Source organism: Scatophagus argus, chromosome 12 (assembly GCF_020382885.2).
Source record: "Scatophagus argus isolate fScaArg1 chromosome 12, fScaArg1.pri, whole genome shotgun sequence".
NCBI classification, from domain to species: domain Eukaryota; kingdom Metazoa; phylum Chordata; class Actinopteri; family Scatophagidae; genus Scatophagus; species Scatophagus argus.
Window position 1 is genome coordinate 4,528,999 of NC_058504.1, and position 23,257 is coordinate 4,552,255.

Sequence of the window (23,257 nt, forward strand, 5' to 3'; positions counted from 1 at the left end):
ACGACAGCAACTACTGTGTAGGGCTCGTGACGCCATACTTCTGCAAGCTAAATGCTAATGCAGACGTGCTAACGTGCTCATAGCTCCAACACGTTAAAACAATGTTAAACAAGCGTAAGCCTTCGCCTATTACGTTCACCACATTAGTTTAGCATGTTGAATGTCTGCATAAAATATAACCGTCTTTCTACCAAACCACAAAGGTCAACCTCGTGATAGCACTCGACGACAAGTCAGGAGATCACAGACGGCTTCCCCATTAGGTACAGACTGAAGCTGCCACTGAACGGAAGACTGTCTCTGCTGTTGGTTTTGGTTTATTAATCTGCAATGCATCTGTAACCTTAAACTGTTGAGATTAATTTCCAGTAAGGCTGTGCGGCTCACTACACACCAGAAAAGAGCTGCATTTATTAAAGGGGAGCTTTGCTATTGTTGCACTTTATTACTGATTAGATTAAACGTCAAAAAAGAAAGAAAATTAATTACCAACACTCTCAGACATGGCTCGCATTTCATGAGTCTCATTTGTACTTTGTCAGCTTCATGTGTATAGTCTCAGCTATGCTTTAAAGTGTTAATGCATGCAGTTGAAGTATTTAGAGCAGTGGGTGATGGAAATCTGTTTTGTCTTATACTGAAGAGGTGTATAAATGGAAATCATGAGCTTTTTATGCACTAGATGAAAAGTGAAAACATATCATACTGGGCCTTTATCTGCACCAAATTTCACAGCAATCCAGCCATATTTGTCAAGAAATCTCACAGTTGGATGGTAATTACTGAGCGTACCTAAATGGGCTCTTAATTTGAGATTACTCATACAATTTAATGAGCCATAACAAATGTAAATTAAATGTCTATAAACTGATTATCAGCTTTGAATGAAGTCACAAAGTTTAAAAACCAAAAATTATGTAAATATCATATTTATCAGTTTGATGGACAACCAGGAAAAGTAGTTCTTACATTCTCACTGATTACTATTAAACTCCCATAAACAAGGCTATCAAAACCTTGTTGAATATTTTTGTTGAAACAGTATTTTGAAAAGCTTGACAGAGTACAGTAGCTTGCACTTTATATCAGCCAAACGTTTAATGAGATATGATAGACTGAAATTAGAAGTAGGGTCACACTGAACCACAAGAGGAAACAAAAGTTCATTGGAGATGATTTTTTCTGCTGGTGGTTATTTGTGTGATTTGGAGCATTTCAGCAAGATTGGGTGGGATTCATTTATCCTGCCAGCATTCAGATAGTGAGATGAGCTTAAAAGTAAGCTGCTGGATTAAAAGCAAGGGCATTTAAAATGTCTGTGTAAATTTGGGGGAGGCACAAAGATGGGGACAAAATGAAGAAGAAAAAGAAAGAGAAGGCTGGAAACCTTCAGACAAGAGAAGAGTCGTGAGGAAGAAAAAGCATAAAGGGAGGCTTTGACAGATTTTGATGGTGAAAAGGGAAAGCGGTGAATTCAGGAGCTATAAAACAGGAAACTACAGGTGGAGTGCAGGATGAGGAGAAAGGACAGAACAGACGAGAAAACGAAGAAAAGTTCGTTAAAGGAGATTGAGGAGAAGGAGGGATGGGCTCAAATATGCTGTAAGAAAAACAGAAGGAGGATAAAGGGCGAATAGACGAGATGTGTGCTGGGACAGGATGGACAGATAAAAGGTAAACAAATGTCCGAGTCATAATGACATGATGAATCAGTCAGAGCTGCCCAGCTGACCTGACCTCAGCACAGGCAGAGAGGAATGCTTGGAAATGTACTTCCTTCCCTTTAATTGAAAATAAGAGAGGAGCAACCAAAGCACAAGATGTTTTGAAGTGCACTCAATTAAATGATGCTTCCATCATCCCCTATGCGCGGTAAGGACAAACATTATTTCTATGAAAACTTCCATGTTTCATCTTCATATAATTCACAAGTTGAATGTTATTATTAAAGGAGATTGAGGAGAAGGAGGGATGGGCTCAAATATGCTGTAAGAAAAACAGAAGGAGGATAAAGGGCGAGATGTGTGCTGGGACAGGATGGACAGATAAAAGGTAAACAAATGTCCGAGTCATAATGACATGATGAATCAGTCAGAGCTGCCCAGCTGACCTGACCTCAGCACAGGCAGAGAGGAATGCTTGGAAATGTACTTCCTTCCCTTTAATTGAAAATAGAAGAGAGGAGCAACCAAAGCACAAGATGTTTTGAAGTGCACTCAATTAAATGATGCTTCCATCATTCTCTATGTGCGGTAAGGACAAACATTAGTCAAGGTGACACATGACAACAGCAGTGGAGAAAACAGCAAATCATCAAATCAGCAAAGTACACAGCTGGCTGTTGTGTGACTTGTTGCTTTGATGAAATGTCCATTTGGGTCTGCTTGAATACTGGTACTGACGCTGGTTCTGGTACAGAAATTCAGCTTACAGCCAAGTTATTTTTCCTCCTTGGTGCTCCTTTTAATGGCTACCCCTTCCTACCACAAAGAAAAAGATCATATCTATTTATCTGGAACCCTCTTGCTACGAGGCGACAGTGCTAACCACTGCACCACCATGTCGTGCCCAACATGATACTTGAAAACAATAGTCCTCTAAGGCTGAGGATGACAATGAGGTGGCTCCCTCCATTACTTACTGTACAGTCTGTGTTCTACATGCTGAACCACAGTACTGCTGCACATACACACCCATCAACCTTTTAACCACTTTACTGCCCAGCAGCCCCAAACAAGGGCATAATCACTTTAGCAAAACTCCTTTCCATAACCACATTTGAAGAAGTTCGTGCTTTTGTGATCACTCCACTCTGCATCTCTTTCTTAGGTTCAGAGACGAGCAGCATCTTCAGAAACCCCTGAAGGAAGACAGAAACACTGCACTGCTGCTGGATGTACTGAGACGTGATTTCTGGGAAGCACAAAAGCAGTACAGCAACAGCGCAAAGCACCAGAGATGGAAGAAAATCAACAAGATGTCAAGAGGAACCACTGGACTGGATGCCTCACATACAACCTGACGGATCAGACTCCAGTAGAGAGACACACTGTTCATCTCCTGAACTCGTGTGTTTTCCTCCATGTTCCTTGTTTCCTCTCTATCGCTCCCTCTTTACCTCCTTTCTCTCATCCTTTGCTTTCTTTGTATCTTGTTTCAAAGGGTGTGGTTTCCAAGGTAACTGGCATTAATTCTTACAGCCATCAACTCAGTGCTCTCTGCAAACTTCAGTTTGTGTGTTATGGATGCTTACCTAGAATAGTGTGTGTGTGTGTGTGTGTGTGTGTGTGTGTGTTTGGGATCTGGAAGTTTCATTGTTTTTGTATGCAAAAAGAGAGTGAGAGATGAAAAGAGGAATAAAGCAGGACACAGAAGACTCACTCAGAGCCACAACATTTCACTACATGATGATGCAGCGTACACACACACACACACACACACACAGACACACACACACACACGTACATACAGTATGAAGTCCCCTCATCTGCTCTCACTCTCCATCTCCTCTACACACACACATATACACACACACCTGACTTTATTATCAGCACTGTGCCATCAGGATGTCAGCAGCAGCAACCATGGTAACAAGCAGAGGGAGAGAGGGAGGGAGAGTGTTGAGATTCACAGCCACTTCACACCAACGCATCATTAATGTCATTTAACTCTCCCCTCGGTGACACTTTCTATCTCTCCGTCTGTTTTCTTCTTTCGCTTCTCACCCCTCCCCTCCCCTCCCCTCCCGTCCCCTCCCATACTTTGCGTTCTCTCACCCATCTGTGTGTCTCCCTCTCAGTCAGGTTTTTATATGGAGCTGTGCTGATGACTCACAATACCTGGTTACTTTCCAATTTGTGTGTGTGTGTGAGAGAGAGAGAGAGTGTGTGTGTGCTGTATCTTACTGCCTCGCTGCTCTGCAACACAGCAGCTGTGTCACTTACATTTAAATGTTTATTTTACTTTGTGCATGAGTTATCCAGTGCAGCATCTTGACCGCAATGCACTGGGATTAGATGTTTAAGATTATTGAATTAAAAATGCAGTGAGAAATGATCCTGATTAGACATAAATGAGCTTCCATTCAGGACTGCGCACAAACTATTTTATGCTCTTGACTACATTTCCCCTGAGCTTCTGTACTTCTGTGACAGCATAACTCTTTTTTTTTGTCTTTTTACACATATTGTTTCAGTGTTATGATATTTCGCTAATGGGTGAGATGTGTAAGGGGATGATAGACACAGCAATGCAAGTGTAAAAGTCAAATTAATATATTAGAATATATTGAATTTTTCTTTGAATTCTATGAAAACTTCCATATTTCATCTTCATACAATTCACAAGTTGAATGTTATTATTAAAGGAGATTGAGGAGAAGGAGGGATGGGCTCAAATATGCTGTAAGAAAAACAGAAGGAGGATAAAGGGCGAATAGACGAGATGTGTGCTGGGACAGGATGGACAGCTAAAAGGTAAACAAATGTCCGAGTCATAATGACATGATGAATCAGTCAGAGCTGCCCAGCTGACCTGACCTCAGCACAGGCAGAGAGGAATGCTTGGAAATGTACTTCCTTCCCTTTAATTGAAAATAGAAGAGAGGAGCAACCAAAGCACAAGATGTTTTGAAGTGCACTCAATTAAATGATGCTTCCATCATTCTCTATGTGCGGTAAGGACAAACATTATTTCTATGAAAACTTCCATATTTCATCTTCATATAATTCACAAGTCGATTGTTATTATTGTAGTCCATTCAAGTTTTTTGCAAATTGCATCAGTCTGAGGCTTCATCACCATCATAAGATGTATGTATTTATAACATGGCGCAGAAGTTTGTCTGTTCGGAGATAAAGAGAAAAATTAAAAAGGGAGCGAAAGAGCTGAGAGTCTGAGGTGATAAATGGTGTTATAGTGCCATCTGCTGGTCACAAGCAGTACCGTTGTGGCACTTACTGAAGAAATTTTAAGGACAATGTGTGTATCTGAAGATAGGAGGATCGCACTTGAGAGGGTGTTTTTATACAGTACAGCTTTTCATACACATGTATACACTCAAATAAAGTAATTTCTCTCAGTCATCACATGACTCTCCAGAACACTCTGAAATACTGTATTTCTGTGATCTGTTTTTGAAAGGCACAGAATAATGATGGGGCAGCAGAAAGTGCTTCTGCATGCCTATGTAAGGTTGCAAACAAAACATTTATAAGTAATAAATTAATAATAATAATAATAATAATAATAATAATAATAATAATGATAAAAGTAATAGTTAGTTACAAACAATAGGGGCCAATTATTTTTCCCAGTGGGTGCCATAATAATACTATACTCTGGCCAATGCAATCAAATGTATCAAATTTTCATAAGATTAAACCAAGATGTCCTTTTACCTTCTTTCAAACACATTAGTTTTAGTCTGCAGCACTCAAGATACATTTGGAAAGCATGCCTGATCTGCTGCCAGATATAGAAGCATCAACCACCTTCTGCTGTAGGTCAAAATGTGTTTAACTGACAGTGGGAACACAAAAGGTCTCAGTGTTTCACAAGGCCAGCCAGACCCCTGCAGGACATAAAATTGAAAGGTTTTGCACCACTGAGTTCTGAAATCTGCACAAAGCTATTTTTCTGCCAGAATCCCACGAGAGGTGTTCCCCCATTAAACAGCATCATATCAGTGCAGCACTGAACACAATGTAACTGCCTTTCAAAGTGTCAAGATTAGTCGGCGTCGCTGACGCAGAAATTTACTGAACCCCAATGCAGAGTCTAAGGAGCAGGCAGGCAGGCAGACAGGTCCAAGCAATAGTCTTTTATTAAACTAAGTTAAACACAAAAACACACTTACTGTGGCAAAAACAAGGCATGGCATGGCAAGGCAAAACCAACAAAACGTTCCTGGCATGGCATGGGGAAAAAATGCAGACGCTCAGACAAAGGTGACTGGGAAGACAAGGACTAAATAGACATAGCGAGACACATGTGACACACATCAGGAGGGAGACAGCAATCAGGAAAACCAAAGCAAAGCTACATGAAAACAGGGCACACAGGGGAAGAGACACTTTCAAAATAAAACAGGACATGACAAAAACCTTGAACATAAAACATGGAAACACATGACAAGGCAAACATGAAACATGGCACATGGACTGAAATCAAGAGACAAAGCATAACCAAAAACCACCAGGCATGACACAAAGAGGTGTTGTTGGTGTTACTTATTACCTGCAGGGAATCATAAAGCGGCATGAACAAATGTAGGTCCTTAAGAAACAGAGCAAAAGTGATTAACTGGGTCCTCAATGCATAACAAACCGTCTACGTACAACTCTATCCCCCTGCAGTTACTTAATAGACTGAAAAGGGAAAAGTGTGTTCTCCTGGAAACACTGCAAAAATGTACTGAAAATAATGTGACACATACAATATGATTTGGATGTTATATCACCACATTCACCAGATACAAAAAGCTCCACCTGTGGCTGAGCCATTTAACGAGATGTGTGCTGGGACAGGATGGACAGATAAAAGGTAAACAAATGTCCGAGTCATAATGACATGATGAATCAGTCAGAGCTGCCCAGCTGACCTGACCTCAGCACAGGCAGAGAGGAATGCTTGGAAATGTACTTCCTTCCCTTTAATTGAAAAGAAGAGAGGAGCAACCAAAGCACAAGATGTTTTGAAGTGCACTCAATTAAATGATGCTTCCATCATTCTCTATGTGCGGTAAGGACAAACATTATTTCTATGAAAACTTCCATATTTCATCTTCATATAATTCACAAGTCGATTGTTATTATTGTAGTCCATTCAAGTTTTTTGCAAATTGCATCAGTCTGAGGCTTCATCACCATCATAAGATGTATGTATTTATAACATGGCGCAGAAGTTTGTCTGTTCGGAGATAAAGAGAAAAATTAAAAAGGGAGCGAAAGAGCTGAGAGTCTGAGGTGATACAAAAGGCTCCCCCTGTGGCTGAGCCGTGACAAATCTCAGAGTGCCAGGAAACGGAAGAAATTGTTACACTTCTGTCGTCAACTCTGTTCGTCAAGTCACCTCTCCTTCTCTAACCTCCTACTTCCTGCCCACTTTCCTCACCTCTTCTTCTGCCTCCTTTAGTGCTGTACCCAAGCAGAACACCAGCTGAACATCTATATTTTCCTCATTCCAGACCTCAGTTAGAAGAGAGAGCTAATGGAGTGTAGAAGAGAGGAGAGGAGGGAAGTGTATGTAAGCGTATGCGTGTTTGGCATGCACATAGACTCTCCGCCCTGACCTAGTGTGACATCACTGAAATTTATTCCTGTAAGAAGGATAGTAAGGGATCCCAGGCCTGATCCCAGGCCTGTAGGGATATGCAGGCCTGCCTCAAGGTTTGGCTTCATGTCTGTGTGCACAGTATAAATAAAACACAATCTGTGTTCGTGTTAGGAAACATATGAAAGCTGGAGATTTTGTTGCCGTTCAGAGGAGAGTATTGGTTTTCCTGTTCTTCCTGCTGTTTGAGGGTCGAAGGAAGCCGTGGCAAAGTTTCTTCAGTTCTTCAGACCTGTTCACATTTGGACATTTTGACAATACAGAGCGCCGGAATGAGTTTTTCAATTCATATCGCAGGAGAAGCCAATAACACTCAGTCCAAACATGGAGCAAGAAGATTTGAGTTGTTTGTGTGTTTGTCAGTAGGATTCAGGAAAAAATTCTGGCCTGATTTTCATGAAAGTTGGGAGAAGGGTGAGCATGGGGTGGGGGGGATGGCGGCTTTACATAAACAATTTTTCACTTTCATAAACTGTGCAAAATAGGATTTGCCATTTGTGTCAATATTTGAATGTAGTGATGAGCGTAACACTGGCATTACGTGCAGGCCATACATTTATCAGAGAAACAAACTGCAGTTTCATTTGCCAACACTAGATGGCATAGTTGAGCCATCACTGCAATGCCTGTTTATCTGATCTGTTTGCAGAATTGCCTACTGTGCCTCTAATAAAGTACTCACTGCCCCCCAAATGTTTTCCCCTTTAATTGCTTTTATAAATGGAATCATAGTCAGTATAATTTGGCTTTTGTTGACAAAAAAAAATTACCAAAAAAAAAAATGAAAACAGATTTCTACAACATAAAGTCAATCAATTAAAAATATATGATGTAAAATAAGTGAGTCAGTGGTTAGTAGATGCACCCGCAGCCACAATCACAGCACTGAGTCTGCATGGACAGGACAGGTTTTCAGTACTGCTCAAGCTCTGTTGCACGAGAATCAGGTATGCACAGTCATTTTCAAGTCCAGCCACAAGTTCTCTACTGGACTGAGGTCTGGGTTTTGATTTGCTCAATCCAAAACATTCACTTTGTTGTCTTCAAATCATTTCAGGGTAGCTTTTGCTGTATGCCTCGAGTCATTGTCTTCCTGGAAAATAAATGCTTTCCCAAGTCGTAGCTCTCTTGCTGACTGAATCAGATTGTCGTCCAGGACTTCCTTATATTTTGCAGCATTCACTTCACCCTCTACGTTTACCCTCTCCTTCTTGCATGGTTATTCGGTTTGTGATGTTTGGATTTTTTTGGCGTAAAAACTATTGGTGTAATAGTAGCCAGTAATACTGATTAACCAGTGACTGAACCTTCCAGACACGTGTGTCTCTGTACTACAATCACTTGAGACACATTCACTGCACTCAGGTGATCTCCATTTCACTAACTGTGAGTCTACTAGCACCAATTGGCTGGACTTTTCCTGTATTAGCTCAGTCACTTTAAAGGGGGTGAATATTTATACAATTGCTTATTTTACATTGTTTATTTTCAATCAATTGACATTACTTAGTGATGATTAGATTGGGGGCTATTCTTTATGGACACCGTAGACTGTTGAAATTTAAACTAGGACTATGACTACAACTAAATTAAAACCTAAGATTTCCTTATCATTTTTTGTTAATACGGTGCTAAGTTGTCATTTCTTTTGTGCAACTGACAGCAGGATTTGATTTGATGTTGCTTAGCATGTTATCAAGAAAATAGAACTCCAACAGGGGATTCACGACTGCTGTATGTTTTGTTTCCTCTGATATTTGAAGCACTTGTGTTATGGGGAATAGAAAGTAAAGTAGGGACTTTTTGAGATGAATCTTACTGTTAGCAGTCCTGAGGATTAAAGCAGAGGACATAAAGGAGGAAAATGTGACATGTACCAAAGGGAAGCTTGCTAAAGAGAGCAAAATATATACCATACTAAAATATAGACTGTTTACAATGAGCAATGGCATGTGGTTAGCAGTTGTCGTGGCAAGGGACCAGCCAGCCAGCAACCAAGGCCTCAGACACAAACAGGAAGTAGAGTGAGAACCGAGAACAGCAACTGAAACCGAAACAGCAGTTAGTGTGCTGGTTAAACTGATTGAGAGCTCTGTGTGTGTGTGTGTGTGTGTGTGTGTGTGTGTGTGTGTGTAGCAAGGGGACATCTGCTCTGACAAAACACAAACCACATACACACTTTATTTTCCTTATCGAACTTGAGCTTAATTTTCACCAGGAAGGTGAAGCAGCATGTTTTTATTTTTTCTTTTTTTACATAGAAGCTTTTTTTTTTTAAAACAGTAACCAATAGTCTTTCATGAGCCATAAAAGTGGACTCTGATCTTGCACTGAGTGCTCAAGATAAACTATCAGCAATATGAATCCCCTCTCCATGTGAAAAAGCACATGAAACACCTCTCCATAAATACAAAAACAAATCTTTATTCTGATTTACATGTTGATTCACATGTAGTTTTCATGATGTACAGAGAATAAACTGTTGTGGCATGTTGTTGGTGACTAAGCAATTAACTTTTTTTTCCTTTGAACTGAATGGTAATATTGTCCTTTCTGGTATATGAACATCAAAACAGTCAGAATGACAGAATGACTACTCTTTGTTAACATTATTTCATCGAGCTAACGACCGTCACTGTTAACTTCTTGCTGCAAAGTCGTCCCCATCGTGTGTAACGAGGCAGAAGTCGACTCCACTTATAAGACCTCTTCAAAATAACTGGGACGAGCTTGTGAAATATAGAGGGGTATGAACGCCAGACTGTTCACCTAGAAGTAATTCTGAGCTTCAGATTGTGCTGATTTCTGATCAGCCCACACTTCAATCTTCAATACATTTGCACTGTCATGAAGGTTATGTCATTCACATGTGGACGACTTGACAAACTTAGGGACATTTGAGTTTCACAAAGAAGTAACAGCATCCAATTTGATCAATGATAACTGTTAACTATTAATTTTGCATATGGTGCTGAAAGAGAATGTGACCATTATGACAACTCTGAAGGAAACAAAAAACAAAAAAAAACGGCTCACCAGGACAGATGTACGCTTAGAAAAGGCAGGTGATTGTGATGGCTGTGTTATTAGAATACTACTGCATAAAGTACTGCCTGTGTATTGCAGCCTGTTGGAAACTACCACGAAGTGAAAGAGAAGCAGTCTATCAGTACGCGATTTTAATTGTCTAACAATAAAAGGCACATGGAAGAAACATTTGGTAAAGCGATGTCTATTCCGCATCCAAACCCCGCTGACTCAACGAGAATCTTAAATAAAGTCATCACGATAGTAATGTGTGTCCAGTGTAAATCTCTCTAGTGCTTTGGTTCACAAAATCATGGCAGGTTCCTATTTGTCCTATTGATTTCCTACAGGAACTTTTAGAGCAGTTCCCACTGGAGTTTGTTAAAGGCAGGCTGGGACTTTACTGTGCTTTAGTCTGCTCACTGCTAACACAAGTAGCTTTCACCATAGCTCATAACTGTGGAGCCTTAATCTTCGGGATCTTAGCAAGAACATTTCATATTCTGCTACTTATGAGGTAAATCATATTTTGCCAAGTAATATTGAAACCATCAGGTTTGCTCCAATAATGCAAAAATAAGACACGTGTCCTCTTTGCTGCCATAATTCATCATTCTGTGCGTATATTTGCACTTTAAGGAGTCAAAAGAACTATTTGATATTGAAGGCATCAAGATTAAGGCTGGTGGCGACTGTACTGTAACAAGCTGGGAAAGGCTTGGACTGCAACATCTGTGCAGGGAATCTGTCAACAGGGGAGTGGGAAGTTCTGAGCTAGAGAAAAAAAGAAAAAAGTGATTTCTAAACAAAAACGGAGCTCAGCCTCTGCTGATGACGCAGTCCTCTCAACTTCCCTATTCCTTGTTATCAAAGCAAGATATTCACTTTAAATGCACAGAATTAACTGCATACCCCACTTGCTCCCCTGATGGTGACTCAAGTTAACCAGTTCAAGCTAATGTTAACCTTTTCTCCATCGTTCAGTGCTCCACACGATCACTTTTACACACCTGTTGCTGCCTGTTGGCTCAAATGACAATGGTGACCAAACAACACAATCCCTGAAAACTACCTGCATATGTCACAGATTGAAGCACAGATAGTCTGAATCCAGCCGCACTCTAATAAAATGCACACGTCTTCAATAAGGCTTTTTCTTCTTCCTCCCTCTCCCAAACACACACGCACACACACACACACACACACCAGTGCTGTCCTTAAGGTGCAGAAGCGGCTTGCAGGCACACATACATATGAGCTATGTACATTATTAACACGAGGCAGGAGGGAGGAGAAGACAAGAATACATCATTCACAGTCTGTCAGTCGGTCTGTCTGTCTGTCTGTCCTTCTTTCTGTCTGCTCATCTGTCTGTGTGTTGACGGGTACATTGTCCTGAGGTTTCCAGACAGACAGATATGCACAACGTCTGGGGGCGACCCAGGACTTCATGATGATGTCAGCTAAATAAAACAATATGCCTTTGATTCTATTTGATCTCGTTGCTAGTGAAGCTGGTTTGCCAACAGAAATATAATTTTACATTAAAGTGTTCATTGTTTTGTTAAGAACACAGACTGCTTTTAGGAACACGCAGTCTTTGTTCTATTCGTGTGTCCTAGCATTCTGTGCTATGTTTCATGCTAACACTAGAGCTCGCACTTGCAATACTGACTCAAAGATGATTTGTTTAAAAAAAAAAAAAGTATCCATGTACAGGTTGTGCAATAAAAAACAATGAGAAATTTCCACAACTAAAAACAAATGTTTCTTTCACGAGATAAAAGTATACTATGGCATAGTGTACGCTGAAGTGTTAGCACAAACCAACAGAGGAGCTGCTCTGCCAGTGACACATGGGCGATGACTGTGTCTAAAAAGGCCAAATATGGTCCAAAACAGATGTGACCTAGACAGAAGCAACAATAAAATCAAAGGTTTTGAAGCTTGACCTCTTTAGGCTCCAAGCAGCCCTGATGGAACAAACAACCAACCTCTGTAATTCCTATGGCCTGAAAGCAGTAATCATACGCTCTCATCTGGGGTCAAAGGTCAGGAGGAAGTGACATCAGACGTTTTCATAATGACACTTGCTCGCATCTCATGAGTATGGCTGGCTGCTGCAGAGTTCTGGCCGTAGGCCGGCGTCCAGCTGTCAGTGTGGTAGCTGATGAGGGGGGCCGGGTCCCGTGTACTGGTCACCTTGAAGTTGGGCTTGCTCGTGCTGACGAAGGTGGCCATGCCAGGAAGAGAGCATGTGGGAACCCTGAGAACTGATGTGCTGCATTCCCGCCTCCAGAGTTCACTGGCTCCCTGTGGAAACAACGAAAATGGAGATGCAGAAGAAGAAGGTAAGGAATCTGCACAAGCCCACGAAACAAAACACACCAAAAAAAAAGCCAAGAGCCAAAAGCGCTGTGGCTGAAACTGTACGGGACTACAAAGGAACACAGAGCTAAATCAACGCTTCTGTGATGCCGTCTGTGTTCTTGTTCATTACATTCTTCACAAGCTGTGCACTTTGAATGCACTGCATATAAAAAAACATGTCCATTTAATGAGTCAACACTAGCAAAAGACTGCATTTTGCCACCCACCCTTGACGTGGATAATTGCAGACCATCAGAGTGTGAAATATAATTTTACTGCTACTCTTACTTTTTAAAATAATGTTTCTCTAAATCCTGATGCAGAGCTGAAACTCAATGACCGGGTTAGGGGAAGAGCGACCAGTTTGAAATCTTTGGCCTCCATGTAGTCGGCTGTGACTTGGGTCATTTTCAGTGCGATAAAGGGGCAACTGGGCATGCTTGTAATTGTACAAATAAAAAAAGTGCAATATCTGCTGGCTTCCCTTTGAACACGAACACACACACACACACACACACACACACACAGCTCCATTCTCTGCAGCACAGAGGCCTTCAGTGTTGACAGTCCATTACTTGTAAAGTGTAACCAATCAGACTGTGATGTGGGCAGGACACTGAGTGAGACTACAGAGAGTGTTTATATAGATCTTATTTGTTTACTCTCATTCTTATTTACATTTTCACTGCTTGTCTATATTTTCCCATTTTAAGTTTTTTTTTTTTTAAATGAGGGTTGTAGTCATCGCGTGTGTGTATACATGTTATCGTGTATTTAGGCAATTTTGAGAGCAATTTTGAATTGATACTGAATTGACAGGCAGCTTCGTCTGAGTCAGTGTAACACATTTTTAAATTAATTTAACCACAACACTTTTTTTCACCTTCAGTTACTAAAATATGTCTACATTACAGCACTTCAGAACACTCAACAGTGTGTGTGTGTGTGTGTGTATGTGTGTGTGTGTGTGTGTGCGTGTGTGTGTGTGCATGTGCACAGGCATGTGTTTGCTGTGGGTACAAAGTATTACAAAGGACAACCTCACATCACACTGTTAATGTTTTACAGCAACAGTTCCTGACAAGTCCCGCCCTTTTCTCAGTCTCTTGCAACATTACAGGAAGAACGAGCGCACACAAGCACAAGCACACACACACACACACACCCTGCTACTGCAGTAAGATTACAACAGGTAAAAACCTGTTCTGGAGCAGTTAATAATTCATTCATCATGCTCACCTCTGTGTGTATCACTCACCTCTTTGCCGTCTTCTATGTCGCTGTCTGTGTCGCTGCCTGTGGAAACAAACACACATTAAAACAGTTTACAAATTAATATTCAGGAAATTACTATTTTGCAATAAGCTATCCTTTAATCACATGCATTAAGGAGGAAGACAAAAAGAGAATATGCAGAGCAGGAGAAAGAGTTCAACCAAACTTTCATTTTAAATCAGAACAAACATACTGACAAGAGCTGGATCCAACAGCGAATTTAAACAGAGCAAACATTTGGACACAATGGGACGATTAAATGATTATGTTTAATTAAGTAAAAGTAAATAAAATGGTTTAATGATTTCAGGTAGGAGCCTGGCCCTCCAAGTCATGGTAGCGACAGAGAAAAATCAAAAAAATTCATCGTATACAGAGGACAGATGGAATAACTACAACTGTAAACTGGTTGAGCCACCTCTGCCTGAATGACTGCTTATGAAAGAGAGAAGATGGACCAAAATATTTAGACGTCACCCTGTTTAGTTTGAGCCTGTAAGGCTGGAGATCTCCACGACAGCAGGAGCACCCTTCATATTGTACTTAACGCTCATCCTGAAAAAGCCTAATGGCATCACTGCTCAGAGTCCTGATCATCTTTTATGTTTGACATCTAGAGCTGCCTTGCCCATGTTGTTCCTCACTTAAGATAAGATCTGGGGCCTGTAATGCAGAAGATGCCGCTTAAGGTGGATGATGTGATGTGCAATGTTTTTATGCTTGCTCTTCAAAATGAACACCAATTCAGAATCAGAATTCCTTTATTAATCCCTGGAGGGAAATTCTTGAAAGCGTCTGTAACAGGCTGCACACGTATCGACGCATGCGCACTGACCTCTAATCTAAACCAAATAACAACAGCGTACAGTAATCACTTCGTGCTCTTTTTCACTGTGGTAGAGTGACTGTTTCTGCACTAACTAACTCATACTCCTTCTCACAACAAAATGTGATGCAGGTGTGTGTGTGTTGTCTCACCACAGCAAGAAGACACAGGGGAGATTTGTAGTGGGTACGAGTGGGAGGAGCTAACAGTCTGCTCTTCGTTCTCAGTGGTCACTTCAATTGTCTGACAGACAAATGGCAGCTGCTCACTGGTGATCACATGATCTTCTACCGAACTGTTAATGGCTGCGAATGGAAGCGCGTGGAAAGATCTAGTTAATATGTCTTATACGTTTCTATGTTATATGTTCAAGTTAAGAACAAGCAAACAACCAGACTGACAGGAGCATTATAATGTAACCAGCAACATATCGTCAACTCGATAGCCACGAATTGTTAACAAAGATGACTGTCGTAGTACCTGAGGCTCGGTCCGTCACTGTAAGCTCTACCGTTTCCTGCTTGATCACTTCCTGTTTGGTTCTGTCCTGTGTGGTGTAGTCAACAGGCCCACCATGAGCATCAGCAAAAGTCCTGTCTGGAGAAGGAGAAGCTGCCTGATGGCAGAGAGGAGAAAGAAAAAGATATATGATTACAGAGGATAGATGTGATCAAGGACGGTCAACCTTTTCAGTCAGACTTATAATAACATAAAACTAACCAGCCCATTTAAACATAGTATCCTCAGTATCACAACTTCATTACATTTTAGCTGTGCTAATGAGAAGCTAATAAAACAGCTGGGATACAGTGATGCAGTGCATAACACTTTATTCTAAATGAGGCCATGACAGGATACAAAGATGACACGAAGCATTTCAGGCATGTAAACACACAAATTAGTGAATAACTTTGCAGACGTCAGAGACTCAAGTCTAACTCATTCTCCATCACTAGAGAGGGGAAAAACCACTCAGTATCAGAATGAAAAGCGGTGCCAGAATTGATTAGGTATCGATGAAATCGTAATAATTCCCATCCCTACTGATCAAAACACGCTGAACTATGAGCCAAATATATAAAGTACGTAATTTTTAACATTTCTGACTCTATTACTGACAAAATTTTTCATTATTTCTTAAATTAAGTACCATGAGAAAGTTTCCAATGATTTTATTTAAGTACACTTAAGTATATTTTAGGATATTTAGTTTTCCTATATGCTCAGCATTGAATTTAAATGTCAAATCAAGTATAGGCTACAGAAAGGTTAAAATAAAATCAGTAAATGTTTTTTGCATCTTTCGGCTGACTCTTTAAAGCAAAAAGCCAAACAACAGGGGGTTGCAGCCACTAATTTAACTCGTGAGCGAAATGGGGAAGTAAAGCTTAGTTACTACACCGACTCTGGGAAATGTCTGCAAAATGATTGCTAGATTCCCTGTTAATTCATCTGTTCAGCACTGACTAAGATTTTTTTGGCTCTGCTTTGGAATCGCAGGATCATCGAATATTTCTGTGTTGCGTCACATCACTGAGTTACCAAGAGAAGCTGAGTGAGAACTCAGGTGTTCCAGGTAACCAGAGGCACATTTTCCTTTTGTGACATGAAGACATTTGCGAATAACCTCCTTAAGGGATTTTTTTTTCTTATGCAATCACTACCTTATGCAAATGTTTTGTGTTTCACACCCTATAAAGACAAAAACATCCAGGCAGGGAGTTGGGCTCTGCCCCTGACTTCCAGCGAAAGGAAATCAAGATGCTTCAGCATACCAAGACATGTTGGACAATGCTATGCTTCCAACTTTGCGGCAACAGTTTGTTGAAGGCCCTTTTCTATTCCAGCATGACTGTGCCCCAGTGCACAAAGCAAAGCTCCATAAAGACGTGGTTGGATGAGTTTGGTGTGGAAGAACTTGACTGGCCCACACAGAGCCCTGACCTCAACCCCATCCAACACCTTTGGGATGAACTGGAACGGAGATTGTGAGCCAGGACTTTTGGTCCAACATCAGTGTCTGACCTCACAAATGCTCTACTGCATGAATGGGCACAAATTCCCACAGAAACACTCCGACATGTTGTGGAAAGCCTTCACAGAAGAGTGGAAGCTGTTAGAGCTGCAAAGCTGTCTGTGTGTTTAGAATGTGTCTGTTGGTGCTACGGTCAGGTGTCCCAATACCTTTGTCTGTACAGTATGTGTAAAAAAGCATTTACATTTTTATCTACCTCTTTAGTTCCCTTGGGCCTCCCCTCCTTGTCTGTCTTCTTCTTTCCTAATTGGATATACAGACAGAAACACACCTATCACGAATTTAAAAGCCACAATATATTTGACAAGTGTCTTAATACCGCAAATGTGGCATTTAAAAAAAAAAAACCTTTCAACAGAAACAGTCGTCCAAAAGTTGCTAACCACACTTGGTTTGTTGAGGCTCGGCAGCAGTGCTCACCTTTCTTCAGGCTTCTCTCGGAGGAGGAGAGCATCTTATATACTCTGAAGGCATTAGTTCCCTTTTTGATGCTTTTATCCTTCACCTCCTCGATGTCCGGCAGGCTGTTCATAGCACAGCGAAAGTTAGCCTTCCACGTCTTGGGATCTGGACGGTCTATGCCTGGCTGGTATTTACCTACACATACACAGAAATGGAAAATCACACAAGACTGACCAAGTTGTTATTTATTACTACAGATGACCTACCATCATTTCCCAGGTAAATAATGATTCAATGATGATCATTATTACGCTTGCATTTACTCACTGCTCTGCTGCTTATACAAAATTAGAATTTTTTTTGTTTTTTTTCATGTGCGTTTGTTGGGTATAACACATCATATCCAATTTAGTATTATTATTAACTATTTGATACTATTATTTAATTTGACAGCAGCTACTAAAATAATACTTTTATTTCAAAGAATTAAAAGACGTTTAAAAACATTTTAACCCTGTAAGTATATCTAGTTCTGCGAATTTGCTTGCTAAGAAAAATAAGTCATGAATACATTTAATGCTGCGACATCCATTTATGGTCACACAGCCGCATGCAGCTAGTGACAACTGATATCCACAATGAGTTATGTGTGGATGCGCTCCAGCTGATTTCTAAGAGGTTGATTTCAGCTGCACCTAAAATGGAAGACCGAAAATGAAGCAATATTTCCCACTGACAATTTCGGCATCCTCGTCTCGAGAACCGAGCTGATTTTCCCGTGGCCTGTCTGAACGGGACACTCCAGCAACTTGTTTATTTTGATTTCTTACCTAAAAGTAATACACAACTTGAAACTGTCTTTAATTTTAGACAGAAGTGCTGTGGTGCCTGTTAAGCATGAATATGAAAACCACTGAAAAGAAGAAGCAGGGAGTGTACGGTGTAGATCTGTTTGTTACCGGTATGTATGGCCCATCGCATGAAGAGCGGAGCGTCTTTCTCCAGGTCCCAGCCATGACGCGCTGCATGCATCCACGGGATTTGGAAGATCCTCTTTTCCTAAAGACATTTACATTTTTTTCAGCTCTTGAACTATAACACATTAGTGTGTGTTGGGGCTGAACAATCAATTGGAAATCTTAACGAAATCCAGTTCTGACCGATAAATCACATTTTCGCCACAATCACGATATGAACATTTGTATATGAGCATTCACAGCATTTGGCCAATCAGATGAATCTCGCCTTGGATTAATTGGCGTCAATGCCACGGCGATGGCGAGGAGGAGGGAGAGTAGAGCTAATGCGGGCACTGCGAGATCTGTTTCAAAAGGCATATTGTGCACACAATATTGAACAACATTGCAGATTTTTTTTGAATCATGCAGGCCTACTGATATGCCAAAGTAAAACACTAAATATAATATTGTATAGAAAAAAAAAAAATCACATAATCATTGTTACATTAATTTCCAGTCAGAATAAACAGCAAGGACAGTTTGCACTAAAATCATGACTCTTAAGGTACTTGCAATATCTGCCAAAATAACTGTGACATGGCTTTGTTTTGCATTCAGCCCTCGTGTCTATGTGTCTACATGTCTACGTGTGTGTGTGTGTGTGTGTGTGTGTGTGAGAACATATCAGGGTACACTTACTTCGTTAACCCATTTGAGCCCTGGTATCTGACAGGAGTTGATCTGCTCCTCCAGCCATGGCCGCATCCTCATTCTCTCGACTGGCATCGTGTCCTGTAAGCAAACACAGAGGACCACTGAATCCATTTTGTGTCTGACTGTGAAGTTAAAACTCCTGCGCACGTTCACTGACTCGCTTTACAATTTGTGTTGTAAAGAACAGATATCATCAAATAATAAAAATAAAAGGAAACAAGAAAACAGGAAGAACTAATAGGAGACAATCAATATCATTTTTTAATATATTTATCAATGGATTTATTTTTAATGAGTGCAATCTCCTGCCACATTTGACTGAAGAGCAGGGTTGCGTGATCCATGCAGTCTGATGTGATCAAAGTCCGGTGGGCCTGATCCACCAGCCTGACACTCCCTGTTCACGGTGCTGTGAGCCAACACATTGCGTCGTGGCATGACAGAGAGCACCATAACAGGTCAAACAGGGTGACATGGCACGCCATCAAATACAAAATATCATCCCTTAACAGCCACAGGTTTGAAACTTCCAGCTGCATCCGGCTCGCTGCTCTGTGAAACACTGCAGACAGTACAAAGAGGACGACTGCAGCACAGCATCATACGCTCTTATGTTACTATGGCCAGCATAAGCTTGGAAAGCTTAAATAACAGACTGTGTGGCAGTTAAATACGGTGACTGCTTATGGCTGCGTTAGTGAGGGGAAAAAATAATTAGCAAAGATGAGGACACGCTGTTAACTTGGTGTCAAACCAACACATCTAGTTATAAAAGCTATGTGGAAACGTGTTTTTCTTTTTCTGATTGCACATTGAGACACATTTACTATCCTTGGTTAACCAAAAAGCGAGCAAACTGTATTAACAGCCAGGTTACGTGAAAAACATGAACAACGCACGCATGTATGACTACTAAACCCTGACATTACTCACAAACTCTGAGCGTACATGTGCGCTTACAAAACATATTCAAGTTCAAGAAAGTAACGATTTTAGTGTGATGTGTGTTAAAAAATGACTTGTCCTGCTTACTGACAACCACCGTCAACGCAACACACATTTAAGCTGTAAAGCAGGGTAAGTTAGCTGTAAGTTAAAAAAAATGTACTTCTTACTGTATTAACACATGCACGGAGGCCTGAACACAACAATATTCACAAGTCGGTCCATTTCTCCTCAAATAACCAAATACGGCTAAAAGCTGCACTCGTTTAGCATTAATTCAAACTAAAAAAAATCCATTCCCTCTCACACTACATGTTAGAAAATTCAACATATGCCAGGTTTTCGCCATAATACCGCCCTGACCTTTGGTAAATATTAGGAACAGGTTTATTTGGGATTCAAGTTTGATTTAGCAACAGGGGTCACGTAAAGTTTAGCGCGGTTTGTTTGTCTGCTAGCGTGCTGACCCAAAAACAACCGAGCCAAAAGTGAAAATAAACGCCGTAGCTAGTCAACGAACGCGAAGAAAAACTACAGTACTACTTTCACTTACACAGCGAGCTAAAGATCCGTCATGTCGTCCTGTAGGAAGTCTGTGTGCCGTGAGCGCAAGTCAGCAGCGTTAATATGCGGAAATAAAATGTTACCTGTTCAGTTTGGACGGCCTGTGGCTTCACAATCCTGCTGACAGAATAACAAGCGCAGCCGAAGTTGGACAAGTTAATGTATTTGTGGTTTTAAGTGGAAAAGGGAAAGCGTGGCCGTCGTTTATTTCTGTTTCTGTGTCCAGACCGAAAGCAAAACAACGGCTGGCTCGGGAAGTGGGGGCTCGAGCTGGAAATCCCCCTCCTCCTCTCGTGCTCTCGCTTTGGGTCGATCTCGAGCAACGTCGCGGAAGTCTCTCGGCCGCGTGCGCGCTCCCCAAGAGAAACTCGCCACGAAGACGGCTCACTCTGTTCCAATTTCTCGTTACATCGAAGCTCTACACACAAACCTCTTCTCGGGCTTCATTTATTCGGCACAGTGATTTACATACACGTCGATGTAAACGCACCAGTTTCTGCATTTGTTGTTCCTAAATAGATGTTACGTTGTTGCCCTGAAACGTCTAAATAAAATTAGCTGTGTGAATAGATGATACAATGGCTACATTGTGTAGTTCCTCTGAACACTCATCTATGCAATTTGATTGAAGGACCTTGTCGTGCCAGTTAGAAATAATAAATTGGTAGATTGCACAACCGACGCTCAAAATGACTAAACACTGTAACAGTCCTATGGTTTTGTTGGGAAAGCTCGTCACAGATTTTAGTTAATATTTCAGCTTGGTGACTTCAATCCTTATCTACATCTTTGGGTGTTCTTGATTAGTTTGTTTTATGATTTGTATGTGGCTTGGCTGCTGAACCGACACAATTACCGACACAATTATCTATTACGATTAATTATTCCCCGGTTTCCCTTTTTTATGCTTTCCACTTTAACCTCAGAGACTCAACTACAGGCTGAGAAACATAGCTGATGCTCCACCTGTACACAGCTAAAATACTGTGACAAAATACTACTAATACATGTCATTAAAACATGTAAGCTTGAGCAGCACCGAATTGTTTGCTTTAAAAATATAGACGATCTTTGGGCTGGATTTCATTTTCACTTCCTCTGGGCTGTCTCCGCCTCTCCTCCTCCCCCCATCCATCCGCTTTCTGTGCGGTTGACGCTGGAAACGAAACTAGAAACTTTAGGCAAGTACGTGAATGTGTACGTGTGTGTGCATGTGGTTAAACATCCATTCTGCATTTATTTGGAATACGCAGATTTTCACTTATTTGTCTCTTGTCTTATTTGTCTTATTGAATTGAGTTGTGTAACAGTAATATAAAGGCATTAATATATTACAAAAAATGTGAATTTGTAGTATTCTATTGTTAAAACCAAAGCTCCATTAGACTAATTCTTATATATAGATTTCTAATTTTTATACTGTCTAATAATATGAATTTATCTAACTGCAAACACAATGCACGAAAAGCGGCTATTCAAGCTCTAAGCTGCAGGATGTTAGAATATGATCATGAAATGTGTGCAGTTTCTGCCTGTCTGCTTACGTCAAAGAGAAAACAGCTTTTGAAAAATGAAGGAATGGAAAGTATGATGTTTGAAAAGCACTCTAATTTACTACTTACAACTGAAAGATGTGTAAAGTGTGTCAGGTGGCAGTTTGCAACAGTCACTGCTGATAACTGCACATGGCCATAAGGGTTATCTCTTTCTGACACATACGTATGCACACACACACACACTAATGGAGCTGAGGACTGGGAGGAATCTAATAAACCAATCTAACAACAAAATTGATGGGCCAAAAACAAAAGCAGATAAACAGGCCAATAGGAACATTAAGAAGAAGAGAGACAGTCATGCTCTGCATCATACCCTTGTTCAAATCATCGAGATACACAGAAACTTGACAGCTGGAATGAATCTTGGCACCACACTGTCTGCAAAGACAGACGCCACGTGGAAAGCCTTACATGTCTGTATTTTAACCGTCCAAATGGTCCAATCTGTGCACGAGGGGTTAAGACAAGCAGAATTTCAGTTCCTGGAAGAGAGCATAATTTGAAAGACTGCTGATTCATTAAAGGCTCTCTGAAATACACTGAGTGTTGCTCTGGCTCCCTCTAGTGGTTACATATGCACATGGCTCCCCTAACTTTCAAAACAATCCTCATAAACTGTTAATCATTAATATTAACAATGTCTGATGATATTTCAAATCAAAGTACATAACAGGCTCAGTGCAGCATCGATTAATATTGGTGTACAGCCAGAAATTTACTTTAGTTCTAATCCTGGATTTTTTTTCTTTAAAAAGCAGCCTTCATTACATGAAATAAATGTCAAATCTTTGATGCATTGCTTTAAATCTCTTTCTTTTAACTCCAGTTATCCTTTTGCGAGTAGACTAAAATTAAAACAAATTCTCGGCCAAAGGAGCAGCTTTGCAAGTGAGTGCAACAGTATGAAAGTCTTGCTGAGGGTTTATTTCAATGCCACTTTGATCATGCTGCCCCCTTGTGGTACAGGAGGTCTCCGCACGCACACATGAATGAGAAATTGTGAAAAATGTTAAACTGCCATGTAAAAATAATAGTAATAATCTCATTTAAGTAAACCTTATTTTGCCCGAATTAATTTCTGTTTGCTCCCATCCACATACAGTGAACAGTAATGAGCACCGTAATAACTTTATCCTGCCTCCATTCTCCTTGTGACTGACTAGCAGACAGACTGAAGACAAAAACAGTCAATCAGAAATTGTCTACTTGAAAACACCTCATTTTCTGTGCTGAAATTATCCAATTGCAA

At 40.7% G+C, this 23,257-nt stretch overlaps 1 protein-coding gene across 3 annotated transcripts; it reads right to left on the reverse strand.

Annotated features, from left to right (window-relative positions):
• Positions 1–9,732: 9,732 nt before the first annotated feature.
• irf2 (interferon regulatory factor 2) lies at positions 9,733–20,777 on the reverse strand. 3 transcript variants are annotated; one of them, XM_046406323.1, is made up of 9 exons: positions 20,533–20,777; positions 18,926–19,018; positions 18,227–18,326; positions 17,286–17,462; positions 17,062–17,108; positions 15,311–15,446; positions 14,983–15,135; positions 13,988–14,025; positions 9,733–12,672 (listed from the first exon to the last, which is right to left on the reverse strand). In XM_046406323.1, the coding sequence occupies exons 2-9, from the start codon at positions 19,010–19,012 to the stop codon at positions 12,412–12,414; spliced, it is 999 nt and encodes a 332-aa protein (XP_046262279.1). In that variant the 5' UTR covers positions 19,013–19,018; positions 20,533–20,777; the 3' UTR covers positions 9,733–12,411. The 3 variants fall into 3 exon arrangements, with proteins under 3 accessions (XP_046262279.1, XP_046262280.1, XP_046262281.1); XM_046406324.1 differs by lacking the exon at positions 20,533–20,777 and adding an exon at positions 20,439–20,497; XM_046406325.1 differs by lacking the exon at positions 20,533–20,777 and adding an exon at positions 20,056–20,432.
• Positions 20,778–23,257: the final 2,480 nt, after the last annotated feature.